Consider the following 17,110-nt stretch of genomic DNA (forward strand, 5'->3'; position numbering starts at 1 on the left):
GGTTCTTTTTCCCTTTTGAATCAATACCCAGAGTATAATACTCAGGGTTATTTGTATGAATGCCTCTCATACATGAGGGGACGGTGTATGACTGGTGTAGTATGTGTATCAGTGGTGGGGGCCCAACTTCAGTCTAGCAAGAAACTTAAAAAACAAGTTCACAAGAACATAGATAATGGATTCTGGATGTTGGAGACATTCTATAGGAGGATAAAAAAAAAGTATAATGGTTAAAATGTTGTCGTTGAACACTCAGGGATTAAATTCTCCCAACAAGAGAGCAATTTTGTTTGATTATATTAAGAGAGAAAAAGCCCAAATCATCTTCTTACAGGAGACGCATTGGAAAAGAGCCGATAGCTTAAGATTTGTTCCACAAAGGTTTTCAATAGTAGTATCCGCTTCATTAGAAAAGCAGAGGAAGAGAGGGGTATCTATTATGATAAGTGATGATATTGATGCTAAAATCATTTATCAAGAAACAGATGAGGAAGCCAGAGTAATAATAATGATAATTAAAATTAAAACAGAAATCTATAATCTAGTCAACGTCTATGCGCCTAATAATCCTTCTAATAAGTACTTTCATGACCTATTAGATAAAGTTGAAAAGATAAAACAGGGAAAATTACTTCTAACGGGGGATTTTAATAGAATATAGGATGTTAATTTAGACAGAAAAACATTAAATCCTGCGGGGCCAAATAAAGCAACAATTTCACAGGCAGTTAAAAGATGCTTATGAAACATGGATTGATGGATATATGGCGCATGTTCCATCCAGAGGAGAGGGATTTTACATGCTTTTCCAGAACCTACTTCTCATACTCAAGAATTGATTTTATGGCAATGATGGTCTGGCCAATTGCACTAAAAAAGTTCTTATAGATGAAGTTACATGGTCCGACCAAAACGCTATAATTTTGGAGTTGGACACAAAGAATAATAGTTCTAGAAGAACAAACTGGAGATTAAATGACAATATTCTTTCTAATAAAGAAAATAGAGAATATATTGAGGAGATGACAGAGGTTTTTCCAAGAAAATGAGGGCGGAGAATTTTCAATCCCAATAGTATGGAATGCATATAAATGCGTTATAAGAGGCTATTTATTTTTTCCCTTTTTTTTTTCCTTCCAGAATTTACTGACTTCTCTGATTTTTGTAGACTGGTACCCCAAGGCCTCCATAGTTAATTGGTATTGGACTTGTGAATATAATTGGTCCTGTGTAAAAATCGCACTACTCTTCCAATTTCTTGCGATTATTATTTTTGTTGCAGCAACAAAGTGGACATATATAAATCTTTCTTTAAAGTGAAGTAATTGTAGGTTTAAATGGAATAGGCCGTTATGCTGACCTCTAGGAATATTTGTCTCTGTAATATACTCCAAAGATGCATTGTGTAGTGTGTACTGTCTTTTTGTATGTTTTTGTATGTCTGACAACTAAAATCAAATAAATTATAAGAAAAAATAAATAAAATAAGAGGCTATTTAATTAAATTGGGTACAATAGATAAAAAAAGAAGGGTAAATGCCTTAGAGATCTTTATGTAGATTTTTACAAATTATCTAAAGAAAATAAAGCCTCACCAACTCAGGATATAAGTAAAAAAATGCTATTAATGTAAAACGGTATAAATTAACTATTAATGGAGGAGACAAATAGAAATTTACAATCATTAAAGATAAACTGGTATTATAAGAGCAATAGGGCAGACAGACTGCTTTCAAATAAATTGAAAAATAAAAAACAATTAAGGAGGATCCATAAAATTGACACCGAAAAGGAAAGGCTATTGTGCCCAAAGAAAATTGGGTCAGCCTTTAACGATTATTATAGTCGATTATATAATTTGGAACCAGTAGGACAACAACTGCCCTCATCAGAATATTTTAAAAATAAAAAATTACCGAAAATAACTAGAGAACAACTTATGGAGATAAATAAACCAATAACCTCGGATAATATAAAAGTAGCAATCAATAAGTTACAGTTAAGTAAAGCTCCTGGCCCAGACGGCTACTCAAATAAATTCTATAAGATATTTAGGGATACTCTTTCTGAGCGGCTGGCCAGGACATTTAATGAGATTGTGGAGAATCGTACATTTCCTAAGGAGATGCTTCAAGCAAATATTGTCCCAATCTTGAAACCGGATAAAGATCCAGCCAAATTGGCGAATTATCGCCCAATATATCTCCTTAATGGAGATGTAAAGATTTATGCTTCAATTTTAGCTGATCGCTTAAAAACCTGTATTCCCGCTCTGATACATCAAGATCAAGCCGGATTTATACCTGGAAGAGCAGCCTCTGGTGGCCTTAGAAGGATACTGGATGTTCATGGTGCTGCGATAAGGAAGAATGTCCCCCTTCTGACCCTGTCTCTGGATGCTGAGAAAGCGTTTGACAGGGTCAGATGGGATTTTTTGGGGAATGCACTCAAGTCGTACGGCATTGTGGGAGCGGTTTACAACGCTATTATGGCATTATACACTAGGCCCTCTGCTAGGACCATAGGACCAGGAATAGAGGCAGACTGGTTTAATATTAAGAATGGTACTAGGCAGGGCTGCCCTCTGTCCCCGCTGCTCTATGTTTTAACCATAGACCCTCTTGCAGAAGACATTAGGATAAATGAGAAGATTAAGGGATTCAGGCTCAATAATGTAGAACATAAGATTAACCTATACGCAGATGATGTTATGCTTATGATTAGCGATCGACCGACATTGATTTTTTAGAGCCGATACCGATACCGATATTCTGTGAACTTTTAGGCCGATAGCCGATATAATTTGCCGATATTCTGTACATTTACCATTTTGTAAAATAAAAACTATTTCTAAAGGTAAATGCACAAAATATACATGCCACGTGTAGTGGATGCAGTGTGTTTAGACAGGGGAGCTGTGTATGTTTGTGTAGTGTGTGTGTAGTGGATGTAGTGTTTGTGTAGTGTGTGTGTAGTGGATGCAGTGTGTGTAGTGTTTGTGTAGTGTGTGTGTAGTGGATGCAGTGTGTGTTTGTGTAGTGGATGCAGTGTGTGTTTGTGTAGTGGATACAGTGTGTATTTGTCTAGTGTGTGTAGTGGATGCAGTGTGTATTGTGTATTTGTCTAGTGTGTATATAATGAAAACAGTGTTTGTGTAGTGTGTAGGTAGTGTGCGTAAAGTGAATGCAGTGTGTGTGTGTGTAAAGTGAATGCTGTATATACTAAATGCAAAGTGTGCGTGCTTGTGTAGTGTGTGTGTATATAAGGAATGCAGAGTGTGTGTATTTGTGTAGTGTGTGTATAGTGAATGTAGTGTGTTTATATAATGCAGTGTGTGTGTTTGTATAGTGTATGTATATAATGCAGAGTGTGTGTGTAGTGTGCATTATATAAACACACTACACAAACACACACTGAATTATATAAACACACTACACAAACACACACTGAATTATATAAACACACTACACAAAGACACTGAATTATATAAACACACTACAAAAACACACTGTGTATATAATGCAGTGTTTGTATAGTGTGTGTATATAATGCAGTGTGTTTGTAGTGCGTGTGTATATAATGCAGTGTGTGTTTGTATAGTGTGTGTGTTTGTATAGTGTGTGTGTTTGTATAGTGTGTGTGTTTGTATAGTGTGTGTATATAATGCAGCTTGTGTTTGTATAGTGTGTATGTATCTAATGCAGTGTGTTTGTATAGTGTGTGTATGTATCTAATGCAGTGTGTTTGTATAGTGTGTGTGTGTGTTTATAATGCAGTGTGTTTGTGTAGTGTGCATTATACACACACACTATACAAACACACACTGCATTATTATACACACACTATACAAACACACTGAATTATATACACAGTGTGTTTGTGTAGTGCATGTGTATAATAAGAGTGTATGTGTGAGGGGGCATTTTTTATTAAATTATTTTTTTTATTTTTATATTAATTTTTTTTTATATATATATATATATTTAATTATTATTATTAGTTTTTTGTTGTCCCCCTCCCTGCTTGTTGCCTTGCCAGGGAGGGGGGATATGTTAATCCCTGGTGGTCCAGTGGCATTGGCTTAGCTGTGGGAGGAGGGGCAGCAAGCGTTTACTCACCTCCCAGCAGCTCCTCCAGCTCCCCAGTGTAAATCTCGCGAGACCAGCGGCCGTCAGAGCTGGCCGCGGGTCGCGCGAGATTTACACTGGGGAGCTGGAGGAGCTGCTGGGAGGTGAGTAAACGCTTGCTGCCCGCCCCCACCAGGACCGCCGGGCTTGTAATGAGCTTGGCGGTCCTGGGAGGTATTATCGGCAATATCGGTATCCCTATTGGCCGATACCGATATTGCCGAAAATACCAAATATCGGCCGATTATATCGGTAAAACCGATAATCGGTCGATCCCTACTTATGATCCAGAATCCTAGATCCTCGTTACCGGAATTGATAAAAATATTGGCCCAATATAGTGAATACTCAAATTACAAATTAAACACTAACAAGACTACAATAATGACAACTAATTTATCTAATGAAGAAAAGAACTTTATTAAAATGTCTTATGATTTTGTTTGGGTAAAGGATAATACTATCTTTCTTGGTATTAAAATTCCAAGAAATATATTCCTGGATAGGACGTATAAACACCATTCGCTCATACATTCTGCCTAAGTGGAATTATCTTTTTAGAATGATACCAATACAAGTTCCAAATCCATGGTTAAAAATGATACAATCAGCTTTCTCCAAATTCATTTGGAAGGGGGAAAAAACGAGAATAAGCTTACAGTTATTATCTAAGAAAAGAAAATATGGAGGCCTTGCTGCCCCTAATATAATAGAATATCAAATGCCTGTATGCTGGCACATGTTGCTAACACCTTAAGTAGTGATCAAAAAGATCAAGCTTGGTATCAAATAGAGCAATCCTTAGTAGAGACAAATAACTTACATGCTTTATTTTGGACAACAAGGAAGTAGGAAAATAAGAACAACTTAGTATACCCAGAACACTCTACTATTATAGATAACATTCTGAGATATTGGTACAAAACTAAAAAGAAACTTAAAATAGAATATCGACTGTTTCCCTTTTTACCCTTAGAGGTAATTAAGGGGAACATTGAGGATATTAATATAAGGGGATGGACACAAAAGGGAATTACGAAAATACAAGAGATCATAGATAAAACGGAAATTAAGTCATTTAATCAGTTACAATCAGAGTTTGGGATTGACAGTAAGGAGATATTCACATATTTAAGAATTACGTTTTATTTGGTGAAATTCTTGGATTTCCAGCTTAATAAAAATTTCAGTAATTTAAAAAAGATTCTGGAAACTCATGGAGTTAAAGGCCATATTTCTAGATGCTATGAGTTTCTAGGGGACTCTCAGAAGTTTTCTGCCTGGAAATCTAAAAGAATGTGGGAAAAAGATTTACAGATTGCAATCCCTGAGCAAGACATGATAGGTGCGATTGTTAAGGTCAATAAATTGGTACACTGTTTAAATATAGTAGAGAATTTTTATAAACTTACGAACAGATGGTATATGGTCACAGAAAAGTTGGCTAAAATATATAAAGATCAGAATCATCTTTGTTGGCGATGTGATGATGTGAAAGGAGATTACCTCCATATATGGTGGCAATGTGGGTCTCTGGGTGGTATATGGAAGTTTATATACCAACAGATTTACAGTGTTTGCCAGATATATATACATTTCACGCCCCAAAGTTTTCTGTTACACCAGGGATAGCCCTCCATGCCTACTGAGAAAGTCATGCTCATAATACATATTTTGATGGCAACTAAGATAGTTTTAGCCAGATATTGGAAAAGTAATAAAGCTCCAGACTGGACTGAAATCAAAAAGCAAGTAATATATCAATGTAAAATGGAAAGTGGAATAATCCAAGGAAACTCGGTTAGTTTGAAGAAATCCTGTAATTGGGATAAAATGGTGGATAAGTTTATCGCTAGTAATTAAATTTGTAATTTAGAAGGTTGGTGTAGCCCCCATTGTGTGTCTGATCCTGGAGTGATACTAGCAAAACGTATTTATCAAAGTAGGAAAGTAATAAGGGGATGGAAATATGCTAGTTCCTTGGGAGGGTATGTGTGAATGGTATGAATCTTGTTTTTAATCCTTCCTCTATTTGGATATTCATGGTTTCCATAGATATGATTACTTTGTACTGAGGTACTCTGGTAAAGCTATTGAAGTATATCCTTGGGAATAAGTATGTAAGATATATACATGTATTTATTGTATCAGTGTTTTTTTTTATTAATTCTTGTACTATGTTTAAAATGGAAACACTTTTAGGAGCAATCTTGAAATGTCTAGAGAGGAACTGTTTGCATGTTTTTGTAATTCAAATATGAAAAAAACTTTTGAAGAAATAAAAATATATATATAAAAAAAAAAAGTATTTCGATTTATTAGGCAGACTAGATGGGCTGAATAATTATCTGCCGTCATATTCTATGTTTCTATGCTTCTACTGCCTTTACGCACCCCTCCAAAGTGTGTATTTCTTCCCGCACTATGGCGATGTATGCCACAAATAACTGGAAAATGTTGCGGAGTAGTGCCTTGATGTCGCCTTTAGTAAAGGGCAGTTCGTTCTTATCAGAGGAGGTTTGGTGTAGTCCAGGTGTGGATATCATCCAGCACATCCATGGCTTGTACCCCAAAACATACAGTTAACAATGAGGTACCCCTTCAAGTCCTTTATCATTCACAGAACCGGGAAATTTATATGCCCTTCCTGGAGGGGACGTCTTATGGCTTGCTTTTGGCACTGTCTTGACTCTTGGGATCCCGCAATAGTAAACACAGAAAATTGATGACAGGACTGTGCTACGACTGTGAAACGACACTGAAGGTGGGTGGTATTCAGCTGACAGCCAATGACAAAGCTGGCAAAGGACATGGAGAATGACTAAAGCTCCTCCCTTTGACCACTTGCAGGTCATATGTAAGGAAATGCAGTCCCCATGTACAAGTTTTAAAATAATAAACATGTTTTGACCATGCCACTTTAAATTCTCAATTAGCGGTATTTCTGAGCCTAGCTAGCAAACTAGGAAATATGTGGATAAGTCAACAAGTATTTGTAAAATCCATTTTAGTAATTAAAATAACTAAATGCATAAATAGGCAAACAAAATAAAGTAATAAACCGTTACCTTTAGTCCTTTTCTGCGTCCTCGCATTACATCGTGTGTATTGCATCTAAAAACAGAAGTTTTAATAAAAGTGTTAAATGTAAAAAAAATGAAATATGTACGATACTTATGTTCCTTTAATGCATATTACTATCAAAAAGTAAAAACCTACAACTGAACTCATATTCTGGATGAACGTTGCTTTGTAGTATGGATAACGACAGATTTAGTTATGGTAATAAGCTCTCACACATAACTGCTTCTTTGAAATTTAACTTTTTTTTTTTTTTTTTAATTCTTTATACAAAATTGTTCATATGCATTGGTAAAGCGAGATTACAACTTTGGTATTTCACAATCTTAAACAGTACAATATTTTAGAGAATATCAGATACATCGGTTGACATGGGGTGATAAGTTAGCAGTTCGTATTTTAGGTATCCTAGTTTCCAAAGTGGGGTGCAAAGCTGTCAAAATTTGAAGACTTTCTTGCTGTCTGATTGTTTTTGTTTTTGCATATCTTTGTACATTTGGTAACATTTCAAAAATCAATACTATAACTATAAGTAGTAAAAATGAGACAATAAGCAATGTAAGTAGAACATCTCACGGTAGATGATAAACATCTTGTTCAGGAAAATAAGTTTCTACTATAGATTGGAGAACCAAGACTCAGTGGTATGTAACGGGGGGTGATGGGGATGGAAAGGTATAGTGTTGGGTAAGGACTGTTCCTTTAGGGCTAGTTGGATTGTTAGGTAGTTATGGCATCTCGATCTTTCTTCTCTAACTTGATCTATTCCAAAATTGTGTGGAGACTATATGCTTGTCGTGAACTAAGGTTCATGGAAATGCAAGTTGCTGTGGCAGGGAGGGCTTGTGGTTTGTGTATTCATTCCATGGCTCCCAGGTGGTCTTAAATTTACCATATCTCCCTTGTTTAGCTAAGGTAATTTCTTCCATTAATTTAATATTTTCTACTCTTGATATCTCGAATTGGAGGTGGTTTAGGTTGTTTCCAATATTTTGGTATTAACTGGGAAGCTGCCATGGAAAGGTGGCGGAACAGGGCTGTCTCTTGTTTCGTGAGCTCTCGGGGGGGGGGGGGGGGGTAGGAAAAAATTTAGTGGTCAGGGGTGCCGGGAAAAGTTTTGTGCAAAATCAGCTGTGTGAATCCTCTTCCAAAATTTGTATATCATTGGGCATTGCCACCAGATGTGTGTGTGGAGGGCATTTGAATTATTGCATCTCCAGCAGAAGTCTGGCGATGTGTGGTAGAATTGTTGAAGTTTAGAGGGCGTGTTGTGCCAACGAGTTAATCGTTTAAAATTGCATTCTTGCGCATAGGCTGAAATGGAAGATTTATGTGTGGAGATAAAAACGTTTCGCCACTGTTGTGTGGTAAAGTTGATTTGCAGTCCGTCTGTCCACTTTAGTGTGTAGCTAGGGGGGGTTTGTGGGCAAGCATCTCTGAGTATTGAGTGTAAGGAGGAGAGAGTTTTTATTTTTGGCAGGTGTACAGTGCATAGACGCTCAAATTCGGTAAGAGGTCTGTAGAATATTGCATATTCTGTATATTCCTATTCAAATACATATTAAGGTGTGGCTGTATAATGGGTTAAACAGAACAGATGGTGTTTGCTATTCTGTACCATGAGGTCTCTGGAATTTGCTGTATAAGAGATTTGGGGTGGTCTTTATATGGGGAATTTCCTTATATGGCTATTCTAAACTAAATGTTATGACGTAATTTGGGCTATAAAGGGCAGAGGACAAAGGACCACGTTCTCCTGCCCTTCCTGCTACGATCCGTGTTGCCCTCCTCTCTGTCCTGAGTTGCTGCTACAAAGACGACTCTCTGTAACTTCGTTAAGAAATACCATCTGTTAAGTATATTATTATTTGCTATTGAAGTAGAATAAATACTTATTTTTTATACAGAACGTCAGATTGCGTATTAGTACTTTTCAATAATATAGACATATATTATTGTGGCGAGCATTTGGCCCAAGACTATATATATATATATATATATATATACATACAGGACATAGGAAGAGCACTCCAGAGGTCTTATTCAAAGGTATTTATTCGGTGAGAAAATCAATCGACGTTTCGACCATACGGTCTTTATCAAGATATAAAAACAAGTGAAACAGTGACAATATATAACCAAACCAATAAAAGACATGATCACTAACCTGAAAAAGCTGTGTATCCCCAAGCCATGTGTGAACGCCAGTGTGTAATTATGAGTAAAACCGGAGTGATCCTGTCGGTGACTGATGACGTCACAGGAGTGCGACCGGAAGTAAAAGTGTAAGTGTATCTAGGTAACCTAGGTTACCGATCCGTGAATACCCAACTATGCAGATATGTGAAATAGTAATTAAAGAAATATGGAACAAGTATTAAACTACTCATGATACTGGATGCTCACAGGCTCTTCATTTGCCCATCCCCATTCAGGAAAGCGTTATCCCATTAAACACCATATCACTTGTCTCACTACCCACGTAGTCTATCTAATATCTTGTCCATGCGGACTATACTACGTGGGGAAAACTGATCTCACAGTACGGGATAGAATGCGAGGACACCGCTCAGGCATTATGACTGCGTTCAGGGACAGCAAGACAGACAAACCGGTGGCCAAGCACTTTTTAGAGATGAACCATCGGCTACCCACTCTCAAATTCATGGCCATTGATCATATCCCCCCCCTATCTAGGGGGGGTGATCGTTCTAGGATCCTGCTCCAACGGGAGACATACTGGATCAAAACACTGGACACTCTACATCCCAAAGGCCTTAATGAATATGTCTCCTTTAACGCTTTTTTGGACACCCGTTGAGTATGTCTCATGGATACAACCTTTTTGAACATTTTTAGTCTGTATATAGATTTAGAATATTTTTTGAAGCGATCTACTATGATGCTCTGTTCTGTCATATATTATTCGAACATATTTTCCCAATACTTACTTATATTGGGACAGATCTATTAATCATATATTATTCGAACATATTTCCCCAATACTTACTTATATTGGGACAGATCTATTAATTTTGATGTTAATCAATGGTCCAGCATTATAATTGGACCATGTCTATTGGCTTTTTTGTTCTGCTCTATTCTGTCAGTTGTCTAAGGCTTTATAGCCGAATTTGTTTTGTTAGCAGGGATATATATCATGCATACACTACTGGATATTATTCCACGTACTAGATATAGCTATTTACATTGAGGTCATGATATATCTCACTCATCAGAGCTTTCCACACACTTATTCTTTTCACTTTCATAGTATTTCTGGCGTTATGTCCGCTCCCCCACACTCCCCTTTTCTTCACACATATATCTTTGTATATATTTCGTTCACTCTGTGGCTCTCTACTAGATTATCTCACCCATTTACACTCTCTCTGTCATTTATTCATTGCTTGTCACGTTTTTTGTTTTTTGAGATTCCGGTGTCACTTTTCTGCTTTCGGCCACGTCAATTTTTCCACACACACACCATACATTCTAGCTCTCACTCACCAGTCTATTTACTACTTCTTAACTCTTAGGCTATACATATCTCTGATCTTTTCTATTCCATCCTCCGTTTCTTTTATTACTATATATCATCTTCACCGCTTGCAATCACTCTCTGGAACCTCCTCCGTTATAAGATTAGCCAATGTATATACATTATATATCTATTTAGAAACATCCAGTATCATGAGTAGTTTAATACTTGATCCATATTTCTTTAATTACTATTTCACATATCTGCATAGTTGGGTATTCACGGATCGGTAACCTAGGTTACCTAGATACACTTACACTTTTACTTCCGCTCGCACTCCTGTGACGTAATCAGTCACCGACAGGATCACTCCGGTTTTACTCATAATTACACACTGGCGTTCACACATGGCTTGGGGATACACAGCTTTTTCAGGTTAGTGATCATGTCTTTTATTGGTTTGGTTATATATTGTCACCGTTTCACTTGTTTTTATATCTTGATAAAGACCGTATGGTCGAAACGTCGATTGATTTTCTCACCGAATAAATACCTTTGAATAAGACCTCTGGAGTGCTCTTCCTATGTCCTGTATATATACCTACGCTTTGCAGCACCGAGGCTTTTTTTGCAAGTGAATCAACTTTAAGGTAGAGTGCCAGACTTTGAATATTTTTTATATATATATATATATATATATATATATATATATATATATATATATATATATAAAAAAGACTTATTCAACTAAATAAACACACAGGCAGTTATTACAAGGTCTGTCTCCTTTTGGGAGTAGTGTCTGAGTTTTGATAAAGTGTTTCAACTGGTTGTGGAAGAAAAGTTGGACCCCTGTGTGAGTATCTGATGAGGTAAGGTCTTCTAAAGATTTTAACTTACCTTCACTTATTGCATCCTTCAATTTCAGGAAGGGGCCTTCATAACTAAAGCCAAATTGTTTCCTTGATGTTTCTTGGTGGAAGTGAGGGTTTAGAGTTAAAGGATAGATAGGTGAGGGGAACGGCGAAATATTTGTCTTCGCTCTCAACTTGAACAAAACGTGCAACGTAGTAGAAATCGTTGGATGTTTGTTCAATCTTCCCATGTATTTCTAAGTCAACCCACTGAAGCGTGTTAGAGTTTTTCGTACTTTCATAGAGTCTTTGTAAATGTATCGCTTTGTGGTAAGTGTCTATGTCTGGTAGGTTCAATCCCCCTTGATCCTGTCGTTTAATTAGTGTTTGGTACGCTAGACATGGGGGAGAGTGAGCCCATATGAATTTCAAAAATAGTGATTTAATTGTGTTGAAGAATTTAATTGGGATTCTGACCGGAGTTGTCTGTAGGAGGTATAAGATACGGGGAAGGACATTCATTTTAATTATATTAATCCGGCATATCAAACCAAAACATGGTTTATGCCATCTATGTAAGTCTTATGTGATGAAGTCTACTAGAGGAGGGAAGTTGGTCGTTGGTCGCCTATATTGAGTCTAGATTATTCGGGATGTGTATCCCCAGACATTTAATCAATTTGGCGTCCCAGTTAAAGGAGAAGCTGGATTTGATTTGAGTGTTCAAAGTGTTCGTTGTGAAAATTGGCATTAGATCACATTTTGTTAAATTGGCCTGGAAAAATGAGAGTTTACCGTATGCTTCCATTTCTGATATAATGATGGGGATGGTCGTGAGAGGGTTTGATATGTTAAAGAGGAGATCATCTGCAAAGGCTGTAATTTTATAATTCTGTCTCCTGATTTGGAGTCCTTGAACTAGTTCGTTATCTCTAATGCCTTGGAGAAAAGGTTCTAAGACGAATATAAACAAAAGTGGCGAAAGAGGACAGCCTTGCCTCGTGCCATTCGAGATAGTTACTGAGTTTGATAATTGCCCATTTATTCTCAGTCTCGCTGTTGGTTTCGAGTAGATCGTGTCTATCCACTCCTGCCATTTAGGGCCAAAAATGAAATATTGCAAAGTGTGTTTTAGAAGTGTCCAGTTGACCCTGTAAAAAAAGCCGTTTCGGCGTCAATGGCCAGAAGGGCACTCTGGATCTTATGTGTTTGGGCCCAATGGATAATGTTGATGATTTTAGTAGTGTTATTTTTGGCTTCCCTACCTAGGACAAAGCCTGCTTGATCCTGATGTATTAGGCTTGGCATGAATGGTTTAAGTCTGAAGGCCATTATTTTTTAAAAGTATCTTCAAGTCGATATTTATAAGTGAAAGGTCTGTAGTTTCCACAAATGGCTGTGTCTTTCCCTGGTTTCGGGATGATCGTAATAGTTGCTTCAAGGGCTGAGCTCGGTATGAGGGATGAAATGTGGCTCATGTTGTAAGCCTCTATAAATGGTTGGGCTAGAATGTGTGATAGCTCCTTATAATACTTCCCTGTGTATCCATCCGGACCTGGGCTTTTCCCTAGGGGTAGTGACTTGACTGTGGAGTGGAATTCTTGCAGAGTTATTGGACTGTCGAGAAATGCTGCTTCGTTTAGAGGGATAGTGTGTTTGACCCTTGACTTCAGGAACTCTAAGATATCTTCAGCTAATAGTCAGATTGTATAACTGTGAATAAAATTTATGGAAAGCCTCTAATATGTCTGGCATATGGCACGTTAGAGTTCCATCTCCTTTCTTGATTTCAGAAATGAAAGATGATTGTCTTTCTTGTTGTATAGACATCGCAAGGAGTCTTACTGCTTTGCCCCCTTGAGTGTAATATGTATTTTTTGTTAGGGATAGTTTACGCTTGGCATGTAAGTGTAGAATAGACATCAGTTCAGTTCTTTTATGCGAGAGTAGTTTGTATTCTTCTAATGATCTGGTGGTTTTATGTTTACTTTCCAGATTTTTAATTTCTCTGGTGAGTTAGTCTATTTTATTTTCCCTACTCCTTTTCAGGGTCGCCGCAGATTTGATTAGTTCCCCCCTAAGGACTGCTTTATGTGCTTCCCATGTCATGATTGGTGTTGTATCTGGATGGGTGTTTTCTTTGAAGTAATTTGATGCTCTCTCTCTGTCAGGATCGGGACAGGGATCAACACGCAGAGTACAAACAGTAGCCAGATACGTATGCCGGACCTTAGAATGGCCGGACTAACGTAAGTAGTACAGTATAGAATGGTCAAAGACAAGCCGAGGTCGAGGGTAACAGAAGACAGGTAAGCGAGAGACAAGCCGAATCAAGGGTAACAGAGATAAGCAGAGTAAGGTAAACAAGCCACAAGCACTGAGTGACTAGAACAAGCTAGAACCACGACAGGGCAATGAGCTAAAGAAAGAAGCTCTGTTAAATACCCTGTTTAGAGCAGTAACCACGCCTCCGAGGCGTCCTGATTGGTCCTGCAGCAATTGACTGACAGGTCGTTCCGGGGGAGTGTCCGGATGACTACTTCCTGCCTAGATGCTGTAAAAGGCAGTCACTCCCTCGCGGCCGGCCTAGCATGACCGGATAGACCGCGGGGAAGGGAGCCATCAGACCGTCTGGATGGAGGAACAGCTAAGTCTCTACCTCTTTCGGAGGTAGAGACCACAGGTACCCTGACACTCTCGTATCATGGTCAGGGTTCCCCTGTCGTTTAAAATTAAATCGTTAAGTTTCCACTGAGCGAATGGAGTAGGTATGGCCGGAATGGAGAGGGTCAATGTAAAAGGAGCATGGTCCGACCAGGTGATCGGACCATATCTTGCCGAATGTATTAGGGAGAGATATCTATGTTGCAATAAGATTGTATCAATCCAAGAGTATGTACTAGTAGAAGAGGAGTAAAAGTTATAGTCTTTTTTCGTGGGGTGAATGGCCCTCCAACTGTCATATAGCTGGTCTTCGTATAAAGTGTTTTTTATGAGAGTCCGTGTTTGTGATTGATAATCTCTAGAGTTGGAGGTGGTGTCTAGGTGTCCATCTAGTGCAATGTTAAGGTCGCCTCCCACAATGAGAATCCCCTCTTGGAACAATGAGAGTTTATGTAGAATTTTTTTAAGGGATTGGTTCTGTTTCTTGTTTGGTAGGTAGATATTTGCTAAAGTGATCTGGGTGTTACCTATTTTACCCCTAACGAACACGAATCTACCCGAGTCGTCCACTAGTTCTTGATATGTTAATTGTGTGTGTTGCCCTATAAGTATCGTTACTCCCCTAGCTTTTGCCTCGGTGAAGTGACTGAAGTATCCCAGTGGATAATCTTTGTTTCGCAGTTTGGGGGGGGAGAGTTTTTCCGAAAGTGAGTTTCTTGTAGAAACACGATGTGTGCTTTGTTTCTTTGGAAATCCGCGAGTGCAATCGATCTTTTTTCAGGAGAATTTAATCCCGTTGCGTTTTGTGTATGGATGATTAAGTTAGTCATAATTAGGGCTGTAGAGACAAGAATGACTTAGTAAAGGTAGAAGGAACTTTTGAGGCATTTACAGAGGATACAATTTAACCTATGGTGGTAACACTTGTGTTATTCTACAGTTGGTATCAATAAGTATTATGGGGGAATTGATAGGTTTTCTCGGTGTGGGTTTGGGAATATCTTGTATTTCAGTCTCTACTATAGTGTTGTTGTCACTTTAATTAGATTAGTTTGTGGTTTATTTATGATAGGACAGCTCCTATCTGACAGATATCTGGGATTATCACAGCTGAATCAACTGAAGAGTGTCTGCTAGAATTTGAGATCTTGGTTTTCCAATATTCAGGTTACTACCTGAGAAAACGGTTAACATATAACAATAAGAATTGAGAACGATTATACAATAAAACAAAATGACAAATGTACTGTGTACAAAAAATTGATATATCACTGAAATACCATTTTGACGGAGTAAGAACGGTCTCTCAATTAAGGAGAGCTATTTCTTAGCGTCTTATGGTTTGGGGTATCGAGGTGTCTCGCTGGTCACGGTTTGGGTGAAACCTGGTTCCTGGGAAAAATCAGGAAATAAGTGGGGGAAAGGGGAGAGGATACGGAATGAGTAAGGGGGGGAGGGGGGTAAGGTTAACGTAGGACAGAAGGTATAGGAGAAGTTTTCCCCTATAGGGAATATAGTTCAATCTCGACGCTAGAGAGAGAACCAAAAGAGATTTGGGGTCGTGGACTTGCGTATAAGCCTGTGACCCAAGTTACAATCCAAAAGTTTAACTTGTTTTATTGGAGAAACAGAAGTGAAGGAGTTTACTCACTGGCGAAATTGAAGTGGCATCTGAAAACCCTTTGGGGATTAGTAATGGGATCTTGAATTTAGCCAATTGGGCGAAGTCATCCAGGTAACATTGAAATAATGTTACGTTAGGTGTAGTGTAGCGGTGTGTGTCTTTTTTTTTTTGATAGAACGTAGTATGTCTTGTGGTGAGGTCGGTCTGTTAGTCGACTGTCACAAGGATAGTGTTGCAGGTTCGATAATGACTGCGTGAGAACGCATTGATAGGGAGATAGAGGTGTGGATCTTAATGCATAGTAAATAGTGATTGGTTATTTTATACTCCGTAAGTTATGTACGTCACCTAAGGTAGATTTAGAGGACCAGTTAAAATATGTTTTCCTTCCGGATTCATGACAGATGCCTCTAAGACCCCTAGAACTATATGAGAGTTGGCAATTCAATCTCTTCTTTTAGTCAGGTGTGATTAAAGAAGCAGTGTATAGATCTCGTCTGGGTGTTACGTAGTGTTACAGTGTACAATTCCTTGGTAAGGAAGCAGAATATAATGCCTTGTTTCCCTTATAATCGCTTTACAACTATTAATACAGTGGAAAGAAGGAGAGGTGTATAGCCCTCTAATAGACTGTAGTTACTCTACAGTAAAATTGCCTGGTGTGATTCCTTGAGTGCTCCGATTACATCTATTGAAAACATTTTATCATCATTTAACATTTCTGCCTTACGACTTCTTCGCTATGGCAAATAATAAAATATATGGCAAATATAAATAAATGAACATACAACCTGATATTCAAGGTAATCCCGGGCCACTCCGTTAGGAGTTCAAAAAGTAAGTCTGTGTAATAAGGGTCGCTTGCATATATTATGCTGAGAGATAGACTTGTTTGAAACGTTTTTAAAGTCACCTGAGATTATTCGGTAGTTTCAGATGAGTAAAGATTGTCTCTGTAGCGCTTCTGTAAGGTTGATAGAGGGCTCTGTACAATAGTCATTGCTGAGGTGCCGTAATTTACAGGTATAGAGGTAAATTAATTTTTTGAAGGTTAGTTCGAACTACTGTCCTTAGGGCACTGTCTCTGAGGAGTGCCATCTGCATTAGTTTTTACATGCCTTTGATTTGGAGATTGGAACCTCTGGTCTGTGTGTCTCTTCCTGGCCGGTGTGAACCATTTCTGCCGCTGAGAAGGAAGTAGTGGAAGGAGGCTTCAATTTTGCCCAGCATATGTTGAATATCAGCCTTTGAGGGTAAGTTTTTTATCAGTTGCCGAATG

General features: G+C 38.0%; 1 protein-coding gene across 1 annotated transcript in view; it reads right to left on the reverse strand.

Moving 5' to 3' along the window:
• MGA (MAX dimerization protein MGA) overlaps positions 1-17,110 on the reverse strand; it is a 310,904-nt gene that overhangs the window by 42,154 nt on the left and 251,640 nt on the right. The window contains exon 20 of the mRNA XM_063440253.1: positions 7,196-7,241. Coding sequence (XP_063296323.1) covers positions 7,196-7,241 — 46 coding nt within the window. The remainder of the gene's footprint in view (positions 1-7,195; positions 7,242-17,110) is intronic.

Source organism: Pelobates fuscus, chromosome 13 (assembly GCF_036172605.1).
Source record: "Pelobates fuscus isolate aPelFus1 chromosome 13, aPelFus1.pri, whole genome shotgun sequence".
NCBI classification, from domain to species: Eukaryota; Metazoa; Chordata; class Amphibia; order Anura; family Pelobatidae; genus Pelobates; species Pelobates fuscus.